Source organism: Anser anser (genome assembly GCF_964211835.1).
Source record: "Anser anser genome assembly, chromosome: 2".
Classification (NCBI taxonomy): Eukaryota; Metazoa; Chordata; class Aves; order Anseriformes; family Anatidae; genus Anser; species Anser anser.
Window position 1 is genome coordinate 103,408,926 of NC_139721.1, and position 21,775 is coordinate 103,430,700.

Consider the following 21,775-nt stretch of genomic DNA (forward strand, 5'->3'; position numbering starts at 1 on the left):
TTCAGCAGCACTTTAAGAGATTTATAGTTCACTTTTCAGGTAGCAGCACAAGTAATTATTCCATAAACCAAACCTGTTTTTCATCAGCCCACCCTGAGGCCGACCAGGGAATCTGCCAAGGAGGGCTGTCAAGAGAAGGAATTAATTTGCATAAATGTAATTAAATGGCACGCTTTCAAATGTTATGCAAATCAAAAGTGCACAACTCCAGAGAGATAGCAAACCTATTTAAGGATGGAGGGGAGCAAACAGTAGGCTCACAGTAGCTCAGAGGTTATATTTATGCCCTGTAAGGGGCTTGCGATCTTTGTTCCGACATTAGGTTCTCCAGTACTGTATCTTAATAATGGAGTAATTTACGGAAGACATGCTTTAGCAAGACACACAAACCTACATTCTTTAAAACCAACATAATTCTTAGAGCACCTTGGATAAAGTTTCAAAGAATTTAGGTCAATGTTCTCAGAACCAGGACTCTGATATCAAGTCATTTAAATACATGGCCCTTTTCCAAGAAAACCAAAAGTCTAGTAACTACTAACACCCTGAGAAGCAATTTTACCCACTTATAACTTCTTTACAAACTTCCTTATGCACATATTTTGAGATGTTTAGGTGCCTAGCCTAGGGTTCTTGTTTGAAAGCCTAGATCTAGAAAGACTTAAAATGCAAGCCTTACAATCTAACAGGCCTGCATATAGGTGTCTGTAAAAATACAGGTCTGTATAAACACGGAATGATTCACCTTATAAGCTTGCATGAGCATGTGGATGACTCCAGGGGCACCGTGGCACCAGTGAACCAATCTGTCTGTCTCGTTGCTCAGTGATGATGGGTAGTTCCCAGATCGGAATTTTTTATGACGTACATAGTCAATGCTCGGCTTCACCAGCTCTGTCAGGGTCTCCTGATCCACGTTTGCAATTGGCTGAAGACAATACAGAAAGAAGAAACAAAACCACAGGAGTAATAACAAATCATGTATCAACACTTAATTATGTGCCCTATTTTCAAGTACCCTACATATGTGCTCTATATCCAAAATACTTTCAATCGCTTCACACAGATTTAATTAATGTCTGCTTGCAATACCATTATGAAGAGTGTGTTACAGCAACTGTAGAGACAAAGAAACTGGGGCACCAAGTTGCTACTTGTCTTACTTGAGGTGACACAGAAAGACTACGGAAGAACTGAGAACAGAATGCAGACCCCAAGACTCCCAGGCCTCCACCTATACCTTCATATAGAGAAAGCACTTCAGGAGAAAGACAGTTTTATAAATTAGTTGCTTATAACACATTCTTAAAACACACTTGGTTAAACGTTTTAAAAATAACTAATGTAGACAAACCTGTCCTATTTCCCAATAAATGAAGAGTGTATGTAGTGGCATACCTAGCAAAGTTTTATAAAGTTTTCCATCGAAAACAAAACTCCCTGAAGCTATGGGCTATAAATCAGCATTTCCAATGTCAAAAGCAACAGCTACTTCACAAAGTAAACTAAATGTCTTTGTTCTACACAATTATGCTTAGATTGCTCTTCTCAGGCTTTCTTTTCCGTTTCTTCTATTTAGCTTATGTCCTTTCCAAGAGGCAAATACATCCATCAAACTGTACACTCCCTGCAATTAAAAGTTTAGGATCTGTGTATCTGTTGGGTTCTTAGTTGATATTCCTTCCTCTACCAGCCTATTTCACAGTATTTTCATAACAAAGCTCTCTATTTTTACACAGCCTACATGATTTATGGAATTCCAGCACACTGTGGGAACAACTGCAGAAATTGGAGACTACAGAAACCAATAACTGAGCTTTTTTTTTTTTTTTTTATAACTTTGCTAATTATGTCTTACAATTTTACTGTTTCCTACCAGCTCCCGCACATTTGCATTCAATGGGTGAGCATGCTGCTACCATTCGCAGTCCTACAGCTAAATGAAGGAGTATTTTCGATAGCTGCATTTTTAGTAACCTGAAACAACCAAAAACCTCTACTTTACCCCAGCTTGGAAATCTCTGCTGAGCTCCTACCCACCAGGTCCCTAGAGCAAACTCCACCTCTACACTCTTCTGAGTGGAACAGTCACCTTCATGCTGCTAACTGGAAGTAGATCTGAATATAGATCAGCTTTTCATGAAGAACATCTTGATCAGCCCTTACACAGACACTGACCTTCGCGGTATGAAAGGTCCCTGTTTCAGGATTCTCATTTCACATGGGAAACCTGCAGCAGAAGGCAAAGACAGGCACCAGCAATAACTGCTATTCAGTCTTGAGCTGTGCAAGGCAAGCACAGCCCAGGGCTTAACTGAGCTTGTGCCCATCCTTGGGAGGTAAATCCAAGAAGAGCAGAGATCTTTACACACCTTCCTTCTCTACTTGTGCTTCCATGAAGATCTGAGCACAAGTGAGTTCTTTCTCCTAAACTGCTGGGGTTTTCAGCACTGAACTGTCAACAGCAAAAAAGTAACCTAGCGGTATGTGTCCTGACTATCTGGCCAAGAGCAACAATAGACAGACATTTTTGTCTCGGTGTTAGTGAAAGAGGCTAGGGCTAGAGACTCCCTTGCTAGCATATCGAATATTCCCCTCTGCATCCTGGAGGAGTAATTTAACACTGCTGAGCTCTTGTTCTTCCAGCAGTCTTCTGTAAGCAGATTCTGCAATATGTGTTCCCTCATAAAGGTGTTAAAACAGAAATGATCAGTGGCCTTCATATCTCCGGTGCTATGTTGGACGCTTTCTTTGTTATCAAACAACCACCCAACAAACCATCTCGTGAATTCTTTGCTGAAAATACAAAGTAATGGTGTAGGAGGGGTGGGGGGAAGGATGGACTCCAATGTGCCATCTTCTGCAGCAGATGACTCAACTCTGAATGACTCACTATGTTTAATGTACAGTGAAAAGACAGTAATCTAATGCTGCATAAACAACGGCTTTGTGGTAATTCTGAAAAGCAGCAATTATATGTAAAGGAAAAGATATTTTACGATTTTACCATGTAGACAGAGTAGCTTCTGCTTAAACCAAAAAGCATTGCACAACTATTTCTGGTATCAACCTCAAACAGCAAATGAAGGATGGAGCATTTAAAGAGACTTCTTCAAAGGAACAGAAGTTTCTCAGAAAATCTAGTGAAGAAAAAAGGAAACCAGGGAAGACGAGGTAATAGGAAGGGTATGGACCACCCTGTCAAAGGCATCAGGAAGTGCAGATAAGGACACAATAAATTAAAGCATCCCGAGGCCCCAGTCAGATGGTCACTGCAGAAAACAGCTGTAGTGAAGTTAAGACATGGACCCCAGGCAGCAGAGCAGTAGCTACTTCCACAGCAAAGTCAGCTGCTTTAGCCTGAGCTACTGGTGGAAGGGGTGTGAGCTAATCTCAAACAGATGGGAAAAAGTCACGGCATCTTTTGCAAATGAGGAATGGCTGAGCAGTGGCAACAGCTAATACCATCTGAGTCACTTTTGCAATGAACATTTGTACACACCTCTAGGCTGTGAGGAGAGGATGTACATTCTTTCCACTTGCCTGAAGGAACATCATTTCTGCATGAGCTGGTAAGAAAATTACCGTTTACAAAGGTACACAGACTGGCGGCACCTTTCAACACCAGAAAAAGGTATGATACAGAATTTGCAGCTCTATGGCCATCTTCTGTAATGAAACATAAGGCTCTATTTTCACATTGTACGGCATTAGAAAACATATACAGGTCTGTTTTGAAAAACATCATAATCTTATTTGAGAATCTCAGAGCAGGGAGGGAATGGATTTAAGTGCTGGAAAGAGGAGGTATACAAAACAGAAGAATCTCAGGACAACAGAAAGAGGAGAGCAGGTGTCATAAACACAATCAGGAACGTTAGATTTTTTGGGCGGGGGTGGGAAGAAGGAAGAATATAAAAATAATAAAAGCATATTGAAGATGAATGTGTGATTAAGAACAGATTTTCCAGAAGCTTCAAAATAGTGAGGGGAAAAAAAATCATAGGGGAAGAGATGAAGGACATGGTAGGCAGAAGGATAGGAGGCATCAGTGATGCACTCATTGAAAAACAGCAAAAAAAATTGAAGATAAGAGTAATGGGTGGTGAGTAAATGAATATTTAGCTAGTCTAACTGTAGGCATCAGATTACTTCTGATGAGTATCAAGATGAGGATGAGGGAAGACACCTGACTTTCTTGAGGATAGGAAACTTTAGCTTCTAGACCGCTGGGGCTCTGAAATGCAACTCACTCATATTCACAAACAGATGGTATAAAATACTCTGGGACAAGGATGTACATCTTCATCATGCATACAGAACACCCTGCTGACAGACTGGAGTAAGCTGCAGAGAACTGAGCCCTCAGCTGGAGCCCTGGCAGCAATGTTAGAGGAGCCATGGTGCTGAGCACAAGGATACGTGAGCCATAGTTTTCCTCTGCTGCTGGGGCCTTTGCTAGCATCTCTGCGCAGTTCTGTGCTGCAGAGTCTGACCCCAACTGCAAGACTCTGACCTACCACAACCTCGCACTGCATGTGCATGAAAGCTGAAGGCATCTTCTGATGGAAAACAAGACATCTCTGGAGTTTCGACCCAGCCCACAGAAGACACTCTTACCTGCATAAGCATGTAGTAGATCCCAGCCACCCCATGGGCCGCTCCAACATATTGCTTCCTGTGCCACTGATACAAGAGAGGACAACGTTCTGTTTTACGCTCCTCCTTCGAGAAGTTCTTCCCCGACTCGATAATGGCATCTATTACCTAAGAAGGAAAACACACTCCTTCCATCTCACTTGCTTTGATTCAGAGTTTTGTTTTGTCGTGATTAAAATCACACAACAAACAACGATATGTCTATGATATTCAATTCCTTTTGATACGAGTACTGAGTTAGAAAGGGAGTTTCTCCTGAATGACAGAATAACCCTTTATTTATAAGAAGAGAAATTGAATATTAGATATTTCTTATCACTCTTTTCCAGGCCTACTTTCTCTGGTTCTGGTATCTGCAGAACAATCATGCACCTTCCCCGCATTAAATTCTCTTCTTTTCACTTAAAACACTTTCACACTTCTTTGTTAAGTTTTTCCATAACGATTTCTCACTCTCATGTGCTCCACAACTTCCATGTTAGATCCATTTCCATGGCCAACTGTGGACCCACCTGTACTGACCTCTGTTTCAGTCCCAGCTGGGCAACAGGGAAAGGGGTAACAGAGTGGAAGGAGGGATGAGACTGAGCCTGCAGATGTAGGTTCCTCTCCTCTGCAGCCTCCCCCTCTTAATCCCTTGAATTATGTAAAGGTGTAATTCCAGTTCAACTGCACTGATGCTGTGACACTGGAGAGAGAAGTGTCCTACCTCTTTGATAACAGACTGTGGGACAGTGTCTGGACCGATTTCAGTATTCAGGTACAGCAAGGCATACAGGTATCCTGCTCTGCCATAAAGCAGCTCATCTGGAAGCTCAGCATCTGCGCTTACGACTGTCCTTTGGAGCTGCAACAACCTGCATCGGACAAAAATGGTAGAAGAGAGAGAGCATTTTCTATAGAGACTGTACTAGACTATGCACTACATAAGCCACCAAACCCAAAGCAGTAAGAGTGCCGAAGCCCCGTAACTTCCCTTCTGTTATCCCCAGCTCAGCTGGCTGCCAGCTCTACACATAGAAGCGGTGTATGCATGCTGACCCTGACAGACAGGCAACTTGGAGCAGTGAGTGAGTACAGTGCAAATACCTGGGTTGTGTGCAGACAGAAACAGATGTATATGGGCAAGGGGAGTTTGGATAAGGCTGGAGAGCTACTCCAATAAAAAAGGAGCACTGCTTGGAAAAGAAACCACTAACACCAATGTGGAGGTGCTGACAACCAATTTGCATTAAAGCAGAAAGATTCACAGATACCAATTACATCACTTCTGACCTCTGAATTAATCAGAAGTGCCACTTAAACTTTAAAAGTAGCTACAAGTTAATGGGAAGAATGATGAAAGCTTCCTGCAGCCTGGTATTTCACCTGAACAAGGACCCTTAATTTGGGATGTTTAAGAGAGGGAAAAACACTCAGCATTCCCCTCTTTAGACACATATTGTTCCACATGCTTAAAAGCTAAATTTAGAAAGGGCACTGCTATTATACAGAAGTGTTTTGCTTGCCTTTAGTAGTGGGGAAAAAAAACACATGGGATGGCCACTGCAACTCTCATTTGTTCCAAATAGACTCCCTGCTATTACTCCACCAGTCTACATTAGAATTGAGGAGGAGCAGAGAAATTGTTTTCCTGCCCATTCCCTGGACCTGTCTCTTCCTATCTTTTCTGATGAAACTGGAAATTAGATGAAACCACAGAGATGGTCAGATTTTAAATTTGGAGAGGGAGGAAGACAATCTGGATTAAGAGCAAATTCAATTCCCGGATCCCCCCAAGAGCTATTACTTGACAGAAATGTTAGCATTAGCATCATGCTGGAGCAAAACCACTGACTCCAATGTCCTGTTTAGACCATCACTACTTAATATCAGGGAAAAGGCACTCACAAAAAGAGAGCTTTGTATTATCACTCCTTTTTTGGAACTACTCTTTGGACTTGGAATTAAATTACTTACCTTTAAAATGTCCTCGGTTAAGTTTTGTTATTCAAATTTTATTATTCAAGTCATCCTACAACCAGACAGCTACAAAGTAAAAAGTTAGAAATGCAATCATATACATATTGATATCTATAATGTATCCCTCAGGTCATGTTCTGAATGCATTCGTAAACAACAACAAAAAAAGGAAGAATAAAAGGGAGCAAATAATCAAACTAACCTCCTTTTTCAGTCCTCCTCCTGGAAATGACTTTCCAAGCAGAGGTGATTCTAGAAGATTTATTGCTAATCTCATTCTGCTGTACTCATGCTTCATGCCTTATAGCAACACTGCTTCCCTAGCTGCATCCAAAGTGTCATGCCCAAGATAATGCCAGTTCTAAAAGCAAAAAACAAACCTTCCACCCATTTCAAAACTGAAATACTTGCTCAGGTGCAGCAACTGATATTAATCAGACTAGGACTCTAGACCAGAAAGAGATCAATTATATACCCAAATGGAGATATTGACACGAAGCTAGCCTGCAAATTCTGGCCGTGCAAGGTATGCTGGTAGACTGTTACCAGGTGTATTGCTGGTGTTGAATGCAAACCCCAGAGGACTTCAGTGATTCCAGTCCTTGACTGGCTAGCAGTCATCTCCACACCAGCAAACGGACAGTCAGTTCTCTAAGGAAGCTCTACCTCTAAATGGGATTTCTCAAGACATTTGTTACATTTAGACTACTTTGAAAAGAGGATGGAGTTTTTTCAAGCTACCCTTCATATGATCTGACCTAATTAGAGTCCTTGCCTGTGACAGTTTAGCAAATACCTCCTTTTTCTTGATTAAATCTTTGGTACATATCAATCCAATATCCTGTGTTTCTGCCTGGGTGTTTCCCTGCAGTGTACATGTTTTGTTGTGCGTCTGTAATTAAGACCCATGCAGTCCAGGAAGAATCACATACTGTACAAGCTGCTGACGACAAGCGTATGACTTTTCTTAAATGTCACTTTACTATGACAAAATCAGAACGTGCATGCACTACAGATATGCCCATGCCGTGCTGTTCTTATAGCAACAGGAGACTCGCTAACCTGCTAATCACCAATCACGTGTAAGCCAGCTTTCACAGTAATAAAGCCTATTCTGTATTCTACTGAAGATACATCAGGGGAAAAAGTGCCTCCACTTTTTAAACCTGTCTTCCACAACTTCACTTGCTAATTTTACTGAATTAATGCACTCTATAAAAGAAGGACATGGCTTTTTCCACCACCAACCACTCACCTGGCAACACATTCTTTAGATTCACTGTCATTTTTCAGCTTGTGATAAACCACTGCACCTACTGCCAGTGGCCCAGCATCACCACATAGAAAAGTAACTCTTCTGCCATTCAGATTGCGAAGGATTCTCTTCACATAATCAAGAGATCGCTGCAAATGGCTCTGGTTTTTTGTGACACGATACAGTTGGAGATATAAGAGGGCAATGCCTGGAAAAAAAACACATGAAGACTCATTTACTTTTCCTTCTGAGTACATCACACCCCCATCTTTAGTGCCTCTGAACTAGTAATTCAAGTATGAAGAGGTGTTTGGTCAATTAAAGCATGTCAGCTAAGATCCTAGCTTATGCAAAAGGAAGGCATCAGTCTATCTTAATTACATTTCTATTTCAATTATGACAACCATATAAGTGTATTAGACTGAAGCCCAATGGTGGACTCACACTTTGCAGAGAATGAAGAACACTCATGAGATGAGCACTAAAGCCTGGTGAAGAAATCACCACAGGTGAAGAATTTTAGGCTAACAAGCATGCGTACAACCAAGTACACTTGGTTTACAATACTCGTCTGTCATACACAAGAAATGACTTATTTCCCATCTGATTTTTAAATGGGTCTTTTGATGAGTTCTTGCCTTCAACTTGCCAAGTTCTTTATAACCATTCTAAGTATTTTGCAGTAAGATTATGAGCTTCTACAATTTAAGCTAGCTTGTAAAAACCATAAGGCAAACACATGCTAGAAGAATGCTGGAAGGTCAAATCAAGCTTCACTCCATTATGCTCATTATACAGTTTTCCTTGAAAACAAAACAAAACCCAACCCTACAAATGGCAATGATGTAGACTTAAGAAAGTTAAACAAATCCATCTCAGAAGATGTTTGTTGGCCAACTGCACGTACACGTGCAGAAGCAAAAAATTTACCTCTTGACCTCAAATTCCTCTTTCTTCTGAGCAGGCAGAGCATTCTTCTGTGCCATGACTAAAGTGGAGAGCAAGCCAGGCCCACTTAGCTCCACAGAAAGGCTTTCTGAGGAATATGAGAAGAATGGCACAAGAGTGGTGGTGCACCCTAAGACGTTCTCCGTATCAGCCTTAACAGGCTTTTACAGATGGCTCCAAGAGGTCTGTTGCAGAGCTTGGTTAGGTCGATTCAGTGGCACAGAAGCTTGTGGGCTACTTATCGTCCCTGTCATCAAAGCAGCGACAAGAAAACGTTGCTTCTGAGACTTGGTCTGTCTGGGATTTCTACAATTCTTTTTTATCTTGCAACAAACGTGCAGATACTTGGGTTTGATCAAGGGATGATCAGAAGGTAGCCATGAGGCACAGCTCATCTAATCCTTCCTGGTGTAAAACCCTTGAAGCAGATCCTCCAAGACTTCTGGCATGTACAAACAGTACTCATATAAGCAAGATGGACTGTAACATGGGCTTTAACAACACACACTTCAAGATTTTAAAGATGCTTCATAAAATACAAGCCAATGCTCAGGACTGTTCACTGCCAGCAAGGTTTGTCTAGACTTGGTACGTAACAAGCAGGACAGTTCTTTTCAGCACTGCTTTTACCTTCTGATTTGCACACTCAAGTAAAATGCTGCAAGAAGTTTGAGAGAAAGTATTTAAAAATCTAGATCATTTAAGTATTTTTATTCAGAGTTAACTCCACAGAAACCTTGAAAGAAGTTTACAGCTTGGAGTAGATGTTGGTTATCCTTCTACAGGATGGAAAAACACCATTCTCATTAGGCTGCGTTACTTGTTCATCTATCTTCTTGTTTCAGCTAATGATGGCTGTGTTACTTTTAGCTTATGACTCATTTTCAGCACGCTCTGCTTCATCGGCTGTGACTCGTGTTGTCAGTCACGGTGTCAGAGCGCTGCTCCCTGGGAGCCGTTTTGTAATGTCGCTGCGAGAATGCCCACCCCTTGAGCTCCTCTGCGCTCGCTTAGCAGCCGCTCGCTTTTAGACCTTGAAACACATCTATCGCTTAAATCTGAGTTGTCCAAAACTTCCCCACCCACCCACCCACCGCACCATCTGTACTGAAATATCAAGAAGAAAGAAAGCGAAGAAATTTTACACTTCCACTGCCAGAATTGAGGCTAAGCACGGGCAAAGCCTGGAGATTTTTTCGAGGCTGCTCCCCCCTCCCTGACACAAGGATAACAGACCAGATCTCCTCATGGCACTTTTCAAACATGCTGTGCTAAAAGCAGAAGTGTGTCTGAAGCGTGAGCTAGACGGAGCAGGAATAGAATATGCCATTGTAAGTAGCAAAGTGGCACTTAGGAGGCCAAGATGGAAAAGTGTTTTGGCAGCTTGAAGAGCAGTGTCTGTGTCAGGCTTGACAACTGCAGGCTCTGCCTAAAGGATCAGAGGGCTCTTTCACACTTGGGCAGCATCAGTAATGCTGATGCAAAGCTCCAGGAATGATAGTGCCTAGTGATAACCAGCACATGCTTGTTTATCTTCATATACATCACAAATCTTGCAACTCTACCTCCATACTCCTCCCCCTCGCACGCTCATTTTACCATTTTTGAACAGACAGAACAAGCAGAGCCAAACTACCCATCTGCAGATTTTAAGGCTCCTGGGCACAGAGCAACCTCTCCTCAATGATTAGAAGATGCCGTTACCATTAGAAAACCGCTAACTTACTGTAAGTCAGTTGAACAAAAAAAGGTGAAAATAACAAATTTTAAGAAAACCTTAAAAAAAAAAGAGAGAGATGTAGCTCAAAAGAAGCAGCCGCCTTAAAAAATCCACTCCTTTTGCAGGATAAAGATCTCAATATACAAAAGCTTATTATCTCTCTGTAACGAGATCCTTTGTCCACTGAAGTCAGTGAAAGTCATTCCCAGACAACAGTGACCAAGGTTCCAGAGTCAAAACAACTCATATAAATGACTGTATCACAGTACTTCTGCTGCTCCTATGAGAATATCTGAAGCTCCTTCAGTGAAAACACTCAACCATACCATTTAAGAAACATTCACATTCTAGCTTTCTCACCAGTCCAGCCAGTATAGGCAGAGCAGTCATGTGGATCTGCTGTCTTCAGCCCTTCTTCCATTTGCTGCAGAAGGTCCTTGATTTTTGTCTGGATCCGTTTTGTGAACTGAGCGCTGACCTGAAAGCAGGAAAGGAGAAAAGGGAGTGAGTCAGAAAAGGAATGAATCCAAGAAGCCAGCTGCTCCACTTCTTTGCTTGGGGGAAAAAATACTATATGCCGCAATCAGCAGCGTCAAGGAAACAGCTAAAGAAAAATAGATGCTCATATTTGAGACAGCCAAGGCAAAAGCAAACCATCATCTTATATGATGTGCTTAATCACATCATCCATGATGTATTCACATTTTCTTTTTAAATCCAAGACTCTGTTTGATTTGCCAGTCTGCGATCACCACACATGAGGCAAGTCATCTATCTAAGAGCCATAAAATGCCCTTCCTCTCGCTCCTTGATCTCTCCTCTCACCAAAACACTATTAGGATTGGCATACTTTATCATGAGAGGAGGTTGTTAAAAGCAGCAAACTATTTAAGAATGACTACCTAAAAGAATAAGCTAGACACAAAGAAGATGGATAAACGCAGCTTGGCAGCTTCAGCTCATCCATTTTGCCTTCAGCATGAAGCTGAGGAAACAAACCTTTGATCTTATTCATTGCTTGCTTTTACTTTTGAGCAAGAAAAGTTTACAGATACTATATATGAAATATTACACAGGAGACTGTATCTTTGCCACCGTTTCCTCTCCCATTAAACCTAAGATACTTAACTGACTATTCCCTTAAGACTACGGGACATGGAAATAGTCAATTAACTAGAATTTATTTCTCTATTAACTACCACAGGAAAGCATATTCATGAAGTTCCTTCACAGAACGAGGTTACATTTGCAGTGGGAACATCTGGGAAAACACTCAAGAATGTTTTATCATAAACATATATTATAAATTGTATGACTTACTGATAAACTTTTCCTATTAACTCAAATATATAGTTTTTAATAAGTAGAGCCTGAAAAAGAGAAAAAACCCCACCTCTTCCCTTCCTGGGCTATAAGAAAAGCTTTATCATTATTGGATATTTGCATCATTCTGATGATGTACAAAAACTTCATGACACCAAGAAATATTTCCTGAATTTGCTTTCTCTACCCTCTACAGAAAAACCTAAACACGCAATGATTGGCATTCATGTCTTAGTTATCCAGGCAGGAACAGGTAGAAGGAAATTTGCTACCAACGTGAAAGCCAGCACAGCTCTCCCACCTCCCAAATCGAGTAACAATACAATGGTCTCAGCATCCAGAAAAATGGCATGATGCAGTTTGGCTACTTGTCAGCTCATGTTGAGCCCACACTACTGCTTTCTGAACAGTGCTCCATCTCTATCCACCACTTGCTGCCTTGGTCTGCTCCCAAGCATCAGCTAGAACGAGTCAGATTTGTGAAGGCTTGGTTTAACATTCAGTCCATCTGCAGCTATGGTTTCTCACTAGAGAAAGAGAAGGTAGCTCATTAGGAAGTCATGTTCTTGTTCGATTACAACACGTCCCAACAGGGAAGGGTTCAGTCAAAAGGCAGATCCCAAATGCTGCTGTACAACCAATTACTCAAAACACACCATGCTTCGCACTCTTGTTCGGAGTGCAACTTCAAATAGCAAGTAGTGAATTCAAACATCCACTTGACAGACTCAGAAATCAGAAAGATAACAGGGATCGTACAGGTCCTCTGAAACACTCCAAAATCTCTAGGGTCCAAATCCATGTTATGATGGTGAGATAGGAAGGGAGAGGGAAATTGTGCCCTTATAACTCATGTCACACACTTACCCCTCTCATCTGCCTTAGGGGTGAGCAAGAGCTCCCTTAACCTTCCCCGGTAACTCCAAAAGCAGGAAACAAACACGGTAAGTATCTGGCATGTGCTCTTTGGCCTTATTGTGGCATTAAGCATCTTTTTGTTAGGAAACCATACCGCGCACACACAACGTCATCCCCTCGAGCCTTTTAGCCAGCTCAGTGAAGTCTTAACACAGAGCAAAACCTCTCCCAAGCGCAGGGCATCTCTCCTCCCCCAGGCAGCCATGCCAAGGCATATGGTGAAGCAGCGTGAGGAAATCAGCACTAACGCATCCGGGCACACTGCTCGGTTTATCCAACAAGAGTGAACAAAGGCTTCAGACGGGGTTTGTGTACCTACTGCACATCAGGTGCAAGCTGGTTATCTTTTTGTTCTGACAGCACACCTGCTGTTACTAAATCAGGTTATTTTTTTAAATCAAACTACTTAGAGGCAGAAGGAGAGGACTGGGACATCGGGACACCCGGGTTCTGCTTTGAAACCTCAGTCCCACAGAAGTAGTTTAGCTCAGACTGGCACTTCCCTCTCTCTAAAGTGGGATCTGTAACTTACCTATCTTGATTCAGCTCTTGGAAAAGTAAAGATGAAAGGATTTTTTTTTAATTACTTTATAATCTTTTATCAGCCCAAACAAAGCTACTCCCAAGCTCGTGCCAGTGTGAATAGATTACATGTGGCAGCAAAGTTTTCCCCAGCTACCTACTCCTCCACCACTGCTTGCATTTTTTATCTTTTCTTTTTGCTCTGAAGCTCTAACAACAGAGCACTGTCGCTGTTCATCTGGTAGGATTCCACTGTAAGCTTTTAACAGATGCTTACATGTCACAGAATAAATTAATTACACAAAGAAATGAATGTTGAAAGGTGGGTTTTTAAGATTTATAAGACTCCTTCAAGGAATCTTATGGCAGCATTACAGCTGAGCATGAAGCGCACTAGCTCGCGTTGAGCACAGATTGATTTTCACGAGGAGCATATTTGTTTCAGGAGGATGATTCCAGCTGGCATTCAGCCTTTTCTGCTGGTGACTCTCATTGGGAAAAACGAAAACCAGGATAGCTGGCCTCTGATATCCACTATGACATTTACTCCTGGCTCACAACAGACTGAGTGATAACAGGAGCAGAAGAGTATCTTTAACAAGTAGAAACGTCTCTCTTCAGGAATTCAACTGCTGCATTATTCCTCTGCTGCTGAAGGAAGAACAAACACTACCACCCCAACCACTGCTCACGTTTTAGACCAACAAAACACAAAAAATGAGGACTAACCCCCAATAATACCCAACACAACCCTGTGCCATATTGTTTACGGTAACAAGAAAGGCTTGTTATCAGCATGAAAAAAAAGTAGCACAGAAAAATACAAATACGTTGGCATCGCGAATTGTTTCGTGATTTATTTGAACCATGTTGTTTCCACTGCAGTAAGGCAGCATGCAAACCTACATCCCAATGCAAAGCCTTCTGAAGCCAACAAAGAACGTAAGGAATGTAGGTATATAAAACACCACTCAGCTTTGGCACTAATGACACGGTGTCCAAATTTTGCTGTCCTTGTCAGCATTTATTATGTCCTTCCCCTATTTGCTTTCTTCCATTTGCAAAGTTCCTAAGAAGAACTTAAGTGATCTTTTTTGTAAACCCATCTCTAAAATTACACACACACCCATCATGATGCAAATAAAAATCCCCTAAAAAAATTTCACTTGCAGTTGACATTAGAATAACGTACCGATTCTTACTGAACCACCTCCCCATTACAATCATATCCAGTTTTGCAGCTGTGATTTTACAAGCAAGCAGCACCAAGAGCAGACGAGGCAACACACGGCTGCAATGTATGCAGCTTGTACTACAATTTCAGGAAGGGAAGAGGAGCATGGAACTTAAAAGTCTTACAAGTTTTAAAAGCATGCACATTTGGACTAGATACCACACTGCTTACGTTAAGTCTGACAGTGCAACTGTGAGAACGCATGGCACTCCTTTTGTGCACAGAAGTAAGTAATACTCTGGTCTGACAGATGCAGGGTGAGTTACTTCATTTGCTTTTTTCAAAGACACTTTTAGATACTGATGTGTTTTTCAAAAACACCTCTCAGCATTTATTTGCATTGTGCCACATCTATGCCAAGTAACTCGTGCAGACTCATGGCAAGACACAGAACTGAGCTCAGCTTCCTAACGAGTTGCCAATACATGTCTTTCTTGCCACCACTGGCTCCCAAAAACACTGCTTTTCTACTAATGTATATATTTTTTATCATTAGCTGTTTCATTTTGCTCGGTTGCCTTTTGCAGGACTGATGCTATGTGCAAAAGTAGACTGAAGAAGGAGGTGACTGATCACGTAGGAGAAGCGAGATGGTCTCAGGAGAAGAGATTGTCTACACGTAGGGTGCTACCTCCTGAACAAGCAAAACACTCCTGGCTAACCTGATTCAAACAGAGATGAAACAGAAGAGTTATTTCAGAGAGAAGTGACATTAATGTTGGTGATGTGTAGAACAGGAGGCAAAATGGTACTGGGCTGTCTTTCAGGCGAGGAGCATTTCACAAAGAAGAAAAAAAAAAAGCTTAAGCTGACGCTGCAGCAAGGATTCATTCAAAAACCAAACTGATGCAGAAGACTACACAAGGGGCACAACAGGCACTGATAAGGGAGAGCAGGGGAAAAAAATAAAAAGACAGAGCGGTACTGAAATGTGAAATCCCGGCATTGCTGAAATCAACGGGAACTTTGCCACTGCCTGAAAGGGAGCCAGGTTTCGCATGCTGTGTGCTGGAGCACACGTTTCTTGACGTGGGATGAGATCTCACACTCACCTCCACAGGGCTCCTGCAAGAGCAACCCCGAAGGAATGGCAGCAGGATCCCATGTTCAGCTGGGGAGTGGCCTGCCTTTTTGCACAGAAAACCAAGTTTCACTTTCTTTTTAATCTAAAACAAGCAATTGCTAGAGTTCCGAGAGCAACTCTTCTTCTCTGAAAATACCAGATATTAAGAATTCTCCTCATCCAATCCCTGGAACAGTTAAGCACACTCTCTGCTGTTTCTCAATTAGGTTCTTCCAGAAATAAATGCCAGTTCTGCAAAACCACATGCTGAAAAATTATTTGAAATGCTGCTGTCTGTAGAACACATTGCTCTGTTTTTCAGTGATCTGGCATTTAGTTCCATAAATGTGGTAGTAAGAAAAAAAAATAAAAAGAAAAAAAGAAAAAATAGGGGGTGGAGAAAGAGAAAAACAATAGCTGTAGGCAAACGACTACAAGTGCCAGTTTAGGAATAAGCTTTAAATGCATTTATCACCCTACCTCTGAGAAGAACAGAATGAAAAGCAGCAATCCATTCAAGTTACACAAGGTATTGTTTAAAGCATGTGAGAAATAATGAGACCGTGCCTCTAAAAAATGCACCTGCATGTAAAATGAGCTATTTAATTGGTGATAGATGGGGAAAAAAATAAGCCTAAAACTTCACATCATCACAATGAGTCATAAAAGAAAGCTTCAGTTTATTGCCAAAAAAAAAAAAAAGACTGCAAGATATGGTGCAACATCATCCCATGTTCTGAGAAGTGGAGGGTGATAAAGCAAAAGAGCAATACTGAAAAGCACTGGTCCACCAGGTAGTCTAACTGCAGTGTGTTACTTCTTGAAAGGCAAGGAGATCAAAAACTATTGTGAGATTGCGAGTAGGATTTACATTCACTACACAGATGTCTCCACCCTTGTTGGGACATTTTTAGGTGGTCCACAAGCCACAAAAAAGCTAAAACCTCCCCCAATACTGTCTAAATTATTCTGATGCATAGACAGCAGGTAGATTCCACATAATGAACCTGACAGTACATCAATGTTGTGTGGTCAGAACCAACTACTGTATATATTAAAGTTTCATTTATCTTCACAAACACACACAAAAGGGTACCTATTATTACACTTGCTTGTGCAACTAGCCAGAGTAACAACTCATTAACAAACAGGTCTGCGAGATAAAACTAGAAACCAGTGAAGACTGGATAGATGTGAGACAACTTAATCAGATGTTTTTGAGGTAGTGATGCACAATGAACTGCAGTAAAAGGGATTCTCAGGCTGAATTTTGACCTAGAGTCCCAAGAAGAAAAGCAAACTTTCCTTACACAGGAACGTGATTATTGTGTGATTAATGTATATATTAAAATATATATTTGTAGTCTGTATTAAAATAGCACATACCTGACATGGGATGCCAGAAAATGGTGAAAAGAATAGCAATCTCAGGAAATGCAGACCCCACAACAAAAAGGTGGGAAGAAATATTTATTGGCTCTAGATGTTTGATTTTGCCTCCATTGCAACAAATATTATGATTCCCGTTAGTGTAAGTGGTTGCAGAATCAGTCCCATAACAGAGAGAGCTTGGTGCTCTCAGCGTGACAACTGAAAGGCCCAGTAAGGCATTCCAACAAATACAAAGAGTGGTGTAGACTTTTGTTTTTATTGGAAATTTTACAAGAGGATGGAGACTGAAAAGCCAGAGAAATGAATTATCAGAACAGGTTATTGAGAAAACACCAGGAAACTGAGCACCACTCAATCACCCAAAAGATAACCTAAGGAAATATTCCTCATCCCATTAAGTGATAGCTTTTCCCAGAAAGCATGATGAGCTTTAAAACAGGTTTCCTGCAAAACCTCATTGTGTACATTTGTCAAAACACACAACCTTTTACCAATATTCTTAAACCTTATGACAAGTCAGAGAAAAGCTTATTAAGAAAGAATTGGCCTAAAAAGGAGTTACTGTTTGGGTTTCCTAGTGACCTAGCATAAAGTTTGAATGAAATTTCAGTGCTGTCCAAGACTACCCATGTGATTCCACAACAAATCCAGACAATTTTCAATTGAGGACAAGGATGTGATAACGTCTTGATGTCAGGGGTGCTCTTCTTGTACTTAACATGGAATCTGTACCAGGTTGCCTGTGCAGTGTTTTGCTTCCACCTTCCCCTGGGTGATCAGGTAAGACAGCCTGCAGGCAGACTGAAGGTGGCTCCCAAATTGCATCTGACCAGGCCAGGGACATAGGCACAGAGCTGTGCTAGCTCAGAGGATGGTGCATAATCTGAGGCTGATGCTGGTGGGCCACCCAAGGAGCCAGGACAGACCTGTTCTCAAACAAGCCATCAGCACCCCTCGCCAGTGAGCCTTCCCCACTGTTCCCCTTCCCAGGAAACCCAAAACAGTTTCTAAGCCCTCTGCTACAAGAAAGTTTTGATAAATGGCTTCTGAGTCAGGACAACTGGCCACCAGCCCTGCGTTGTACAAGCCTGTGAAGATCTTCCCATCCTAAGTTCCCAAACTGCAGCTAAAGGGCAACAAAACGCCCACAAGTCTTGACATTAACTGAAGGTGAAGGTTGCTTCTGCTCCAGTTCAGCTGGAAAGGGAAAGCAAAGCACAATGCTGCTCACAAGAATTACTCTTTGGGTTCCAAACTGCAGGGACCCATACCCTAATGTTGTAGTATTATAATACCCTGTAATTAAGAACAGGTGGGTTTATAACTGGAGTTACCTATGATGCAGGGAAAATATCAGAACATCTGCTTTTCAAATATTAATACCTTCCCCAATAAGCAGTTACAGCACATTAAACATTAAATGAAAAAGACAAACTGTTTTTCCCCATGAAGTAGGGAATATGCTTTGTTCTGAGTTTATGGGTATTTATTTCTCTACCCCCCAGGACTATTTACATTATTTTATTTTTTAAACTTTTGGACCACTCTGACATCTACAGGTACTTCTCCAGGCTAAAGTATCACTATGGGGTCCATATCAAAATAATAAGAGTCATGGGATATACGTGTATTTAATTCAAAGAGTCATTATTACTGCAACTACTCTTAAGATGGCAAATCAGCAGGCCAAAGTCTTGGTTGCTCTTCTGCTGTTCCCATACACTCCGGCTTCCTGCACCATACCTTATGCATACAAGCAGCATGCACATACCTTCGTATGCAGCACTCTGTCCCAATTGTCTCACATTTCAGACAATAATTTGAAGAGCTTCTTGTCCTTTTATTTTATTTAGAATTTTAGATGGCAACCATGGCAGCTTATGAAATCAAATGGAGGGATTAATAATGCATTGCCTCACATGACAACAGCAGAACCCCATATACTTCTGGCTGTCATTACGTGAGTCACTCAATTCTCACCATCACACAGAGCAGCAGATGGGAGGAAAAAAAAAAGACGCAATGCACTGAGGGCTTCTGAAAGCCACTTTAATTTTTAAGAAACCTGTGCTACTGTGTAGAGCAGTTTACACAACACACTCCCCACCCTATGTGAAGTCCTTTTACCTTCACAGGGGCTTTAGGCAGGCTAAGATGTTTCTCTGACAGCACTGGAGCCTGTTAAATGCCAAAAAAAACCACCAAAAAACAACAACAATAAAAAACACAAAGCAAAGCAAAACAAAACAAAAAAGAACACCTTAAAATACTCATGAAGTCTCAAAAAAGTCAGGATGGCATTAGGACCGACTGACAATAAGCAAACGCTGCCAACAGTACAACTACACATGAATATACTCATAGCCATGATCTAACTCTGTAATACGTAGGACAATTCCTCAGATTCTGCAGATGCAGAAAGAAAACGTAGGCACAGATCTGCCTTCTCCAGTGAAACGTACAGTTGAAAAAAATCAGAGTAAGCCTACTGAAAGTTGCTGTAGTTATGTTGCTTTATTGCAGTATAGAAGATGACTTGTTTTTTTTCCCACAGGAGCTTCACACCTTTGAACACAGCAAAGCCCTCCCCCTCACCTTCACACTTCAACTTATCATCATACATGCTTGTTTTTTTATACACACCAACCCAGATACAAATAAATAAAGAACCCATAACTGTCTTTTGTGAAAAAACAGTTTTAGATCAACACTGAGCATGCTACCTGGGATTTCTGTAAAAACAATTCAGATTTTACTTCCTCATCTACCCTTGCTTTTTAACCTTTTCAAGTGCCAAGTTCTACTTTTGACAGCTGCAGTGAGGTCTAACAGACCCCCAAAGCGATCCTTTTTGTGCGCTTGGCTTAGCCACACACAACTTTATCAACTTCAGTCCCTACTCCTTCAGAGACCTTTAATTCCTCACCCTGACCCCGAGCTAGGTGTCCTGCTCATTCGTACGATGGTCAGGAGCACTACACCGCTACCTGATGGCTACTCTGACAGCTGTGCATCACCACGGATCTCCAAGCTGCAAGAGAGTCAAGGTAATTGCTTATCATCACAGGCAGGAAACACAGAGCTGGGATGAAAAGCTTGTGTTTAACCAAGTGAGCGAGAAAAGTTGATTTTGCACCCAGCCCGTGTGCACGTCTAGCAGTGTCACCATGCAGTGTTTCTACTGGAAGGAAGGATGATGCAGCACAGAGCGGCGCTGAAAGGAAAGGCTGGTCGGGGTTACACAGACAGACAGAAGATCCGTGCTCTGGCTTTCCTTCTCCAGCTCGAGCCAACCTGTGTGACGACAGGCCAGCGCAGCTTTGTGCTTAGCTACTTGGAGAACAACAGCTCCCAGACAGCGCCTGGTCTCAAGGAGAAGAGCAGAACGGGACGGCTGCCACCACACAGACTCTCTGCTGGCTTGAGCCGGCTGCCGACACACCGCGAGCACCCTGCCGTTCCCAAAAGCACTCCAGGTGCGTATTTAGGTGAACACACGCCTTGGAGCCGTGCTGCCGCCACCCACCCGCGGGGAAATCCCTAAATCCGCCGTTCCTCCGGCTGGCAGAGCTGGGGGCAGCCCCGCCGCCCCTCCCGAAGCCTCACCTTGCCGTCGGTGCCGAAGGGCAGGGGCTCGTCCCCCGGCGGCGCCTTGTCCCGCGGGGCGCCCTCCGCCGCCTGCGGCTGGTAGTCGGCGTAGGGGTTGGCGAAAGCCCGCTCCTCCATCTCCGCCTCGCCGCCCAGCTGCAGCTTCAGCCGCTTGGACATGCTCTCTCCCATCTCAGCCCGCCCGGGCTCCTCATCGTCCCCCGCCGGGGGCGTCAGGCCCTGGGGCTGCGGAGCGGGGCTCCCTCCGGGTCCGGCTCCGGCCGGCCGGCCCCCGGCCGCGGCTCATGTCAGAGCAGCAGCAGGACGAGGGGGAAGGCCGGCCCCAGGAGCAGGCAGCACGCCAGCACCGCCCTCGCCCGCCTCATCCGCAGCCTCCGAGCCCCGGCCCCGGGGGGAGGAGGAGGAAGAGGAGGAGGAGGAAGAGGAGGAGGAGGAGAAAGAGGCCGTCTCCTTCCCTCGTCCCGCCTTCGGCTCACCACGGCCGTGTCGCTGTGGTGACCGCGCGCACCGCCATGCCTGCAGCAGGCACCTCCCCGAGGCCAGACCGTGTTCAAAACAAAACAAAACAAAACAAAACAAAGCCAGCCCGTGTTCAAAACGAAACACTAAATAAATAATAAAATAAAATGAAAGCGCCCAAGGGGGCCCGCTCCGTTGCTCGGTGTGCCCCCAGCCCCGGCGGTTCTCCACAGGCCTCCCCAGGAGAGCTTGCTGTCCCATTAAATATTTACTCTGAACCATGCCATGGCTTTTGTGCAATTGTAGCTCAGCCAGACAGTAAACTATTAATTCAAGATCTGGACACTGCAGATGTATTGATCCTTAGTGTTATGCACTGAGTAATTCTATTGCTATCAAACTACATATTAAGTGTGTAAGATTAAGTGTAGGTGAAGCCTGTCTCAGCATTGGCTTCAACTTAGAGTTGTCTATATAGATATAGATGTGAATAGAAGGAACGTATCCATTGTCTTGTGGCAAGATACACATTTTAAGAATTACTTTATTCATTTTATTTATTTTTAGAAATTGAACTGATGACAAAGCAAAAATTCTAAATGGCTTGTCTTACCCTGTAAGTGAAAGTAACCATCAACTCAAAAATTATACGATCATCTATAAAATATACTGTTGTGTAACCATTAAAAAAAATCACTCTATGTTTTCCTC

The 21,775-nt window shown here is 42.6% G+C and overlaps 1 protein-coding gene across 1 annotated transcript in view; it reads right to left on the reverse strand.

Annotated features, from left to right (window-relative positions):
• LANCL2 (LanC like glutathione S-transferase 2) overlaps positions 1-21,124 on the reverse strand; it is a 31,193-nt gene extending 10,069 nt beyond the window's left edge. The window contains exons 1-6 of the mRNA XM_083825857.1: positions 20,603-21,124; positions 10,905-11,022; positions 7,877-8,084; positions 5,369-5,516; positions 4,621-4,767; positions 746-928 (exon numbers count right to left, since the gene is read on the reverse strand). Of these exons, the coding sequence (XP_083681983.1) occupies positions 746-928; positions 4,621-4,767; positions 5,369-5,516; positions 7,877-8,084; positions 10,905-11,022; positions 20,603-20,776 (978 nt within the window). The 5' untranslated portion in view covers positions 20,777-21,124. The remainder of the gene's footprint in view (positions 1-745; positions 929-4,620; positions 4,768-5,368; positions 5,517-7,876; positions 8,085-10,904; positions 11,023-20,602) is intronic.
• Between the last annotated feature and the right edge of the window lie 651 nt (positions 21,125-21,775).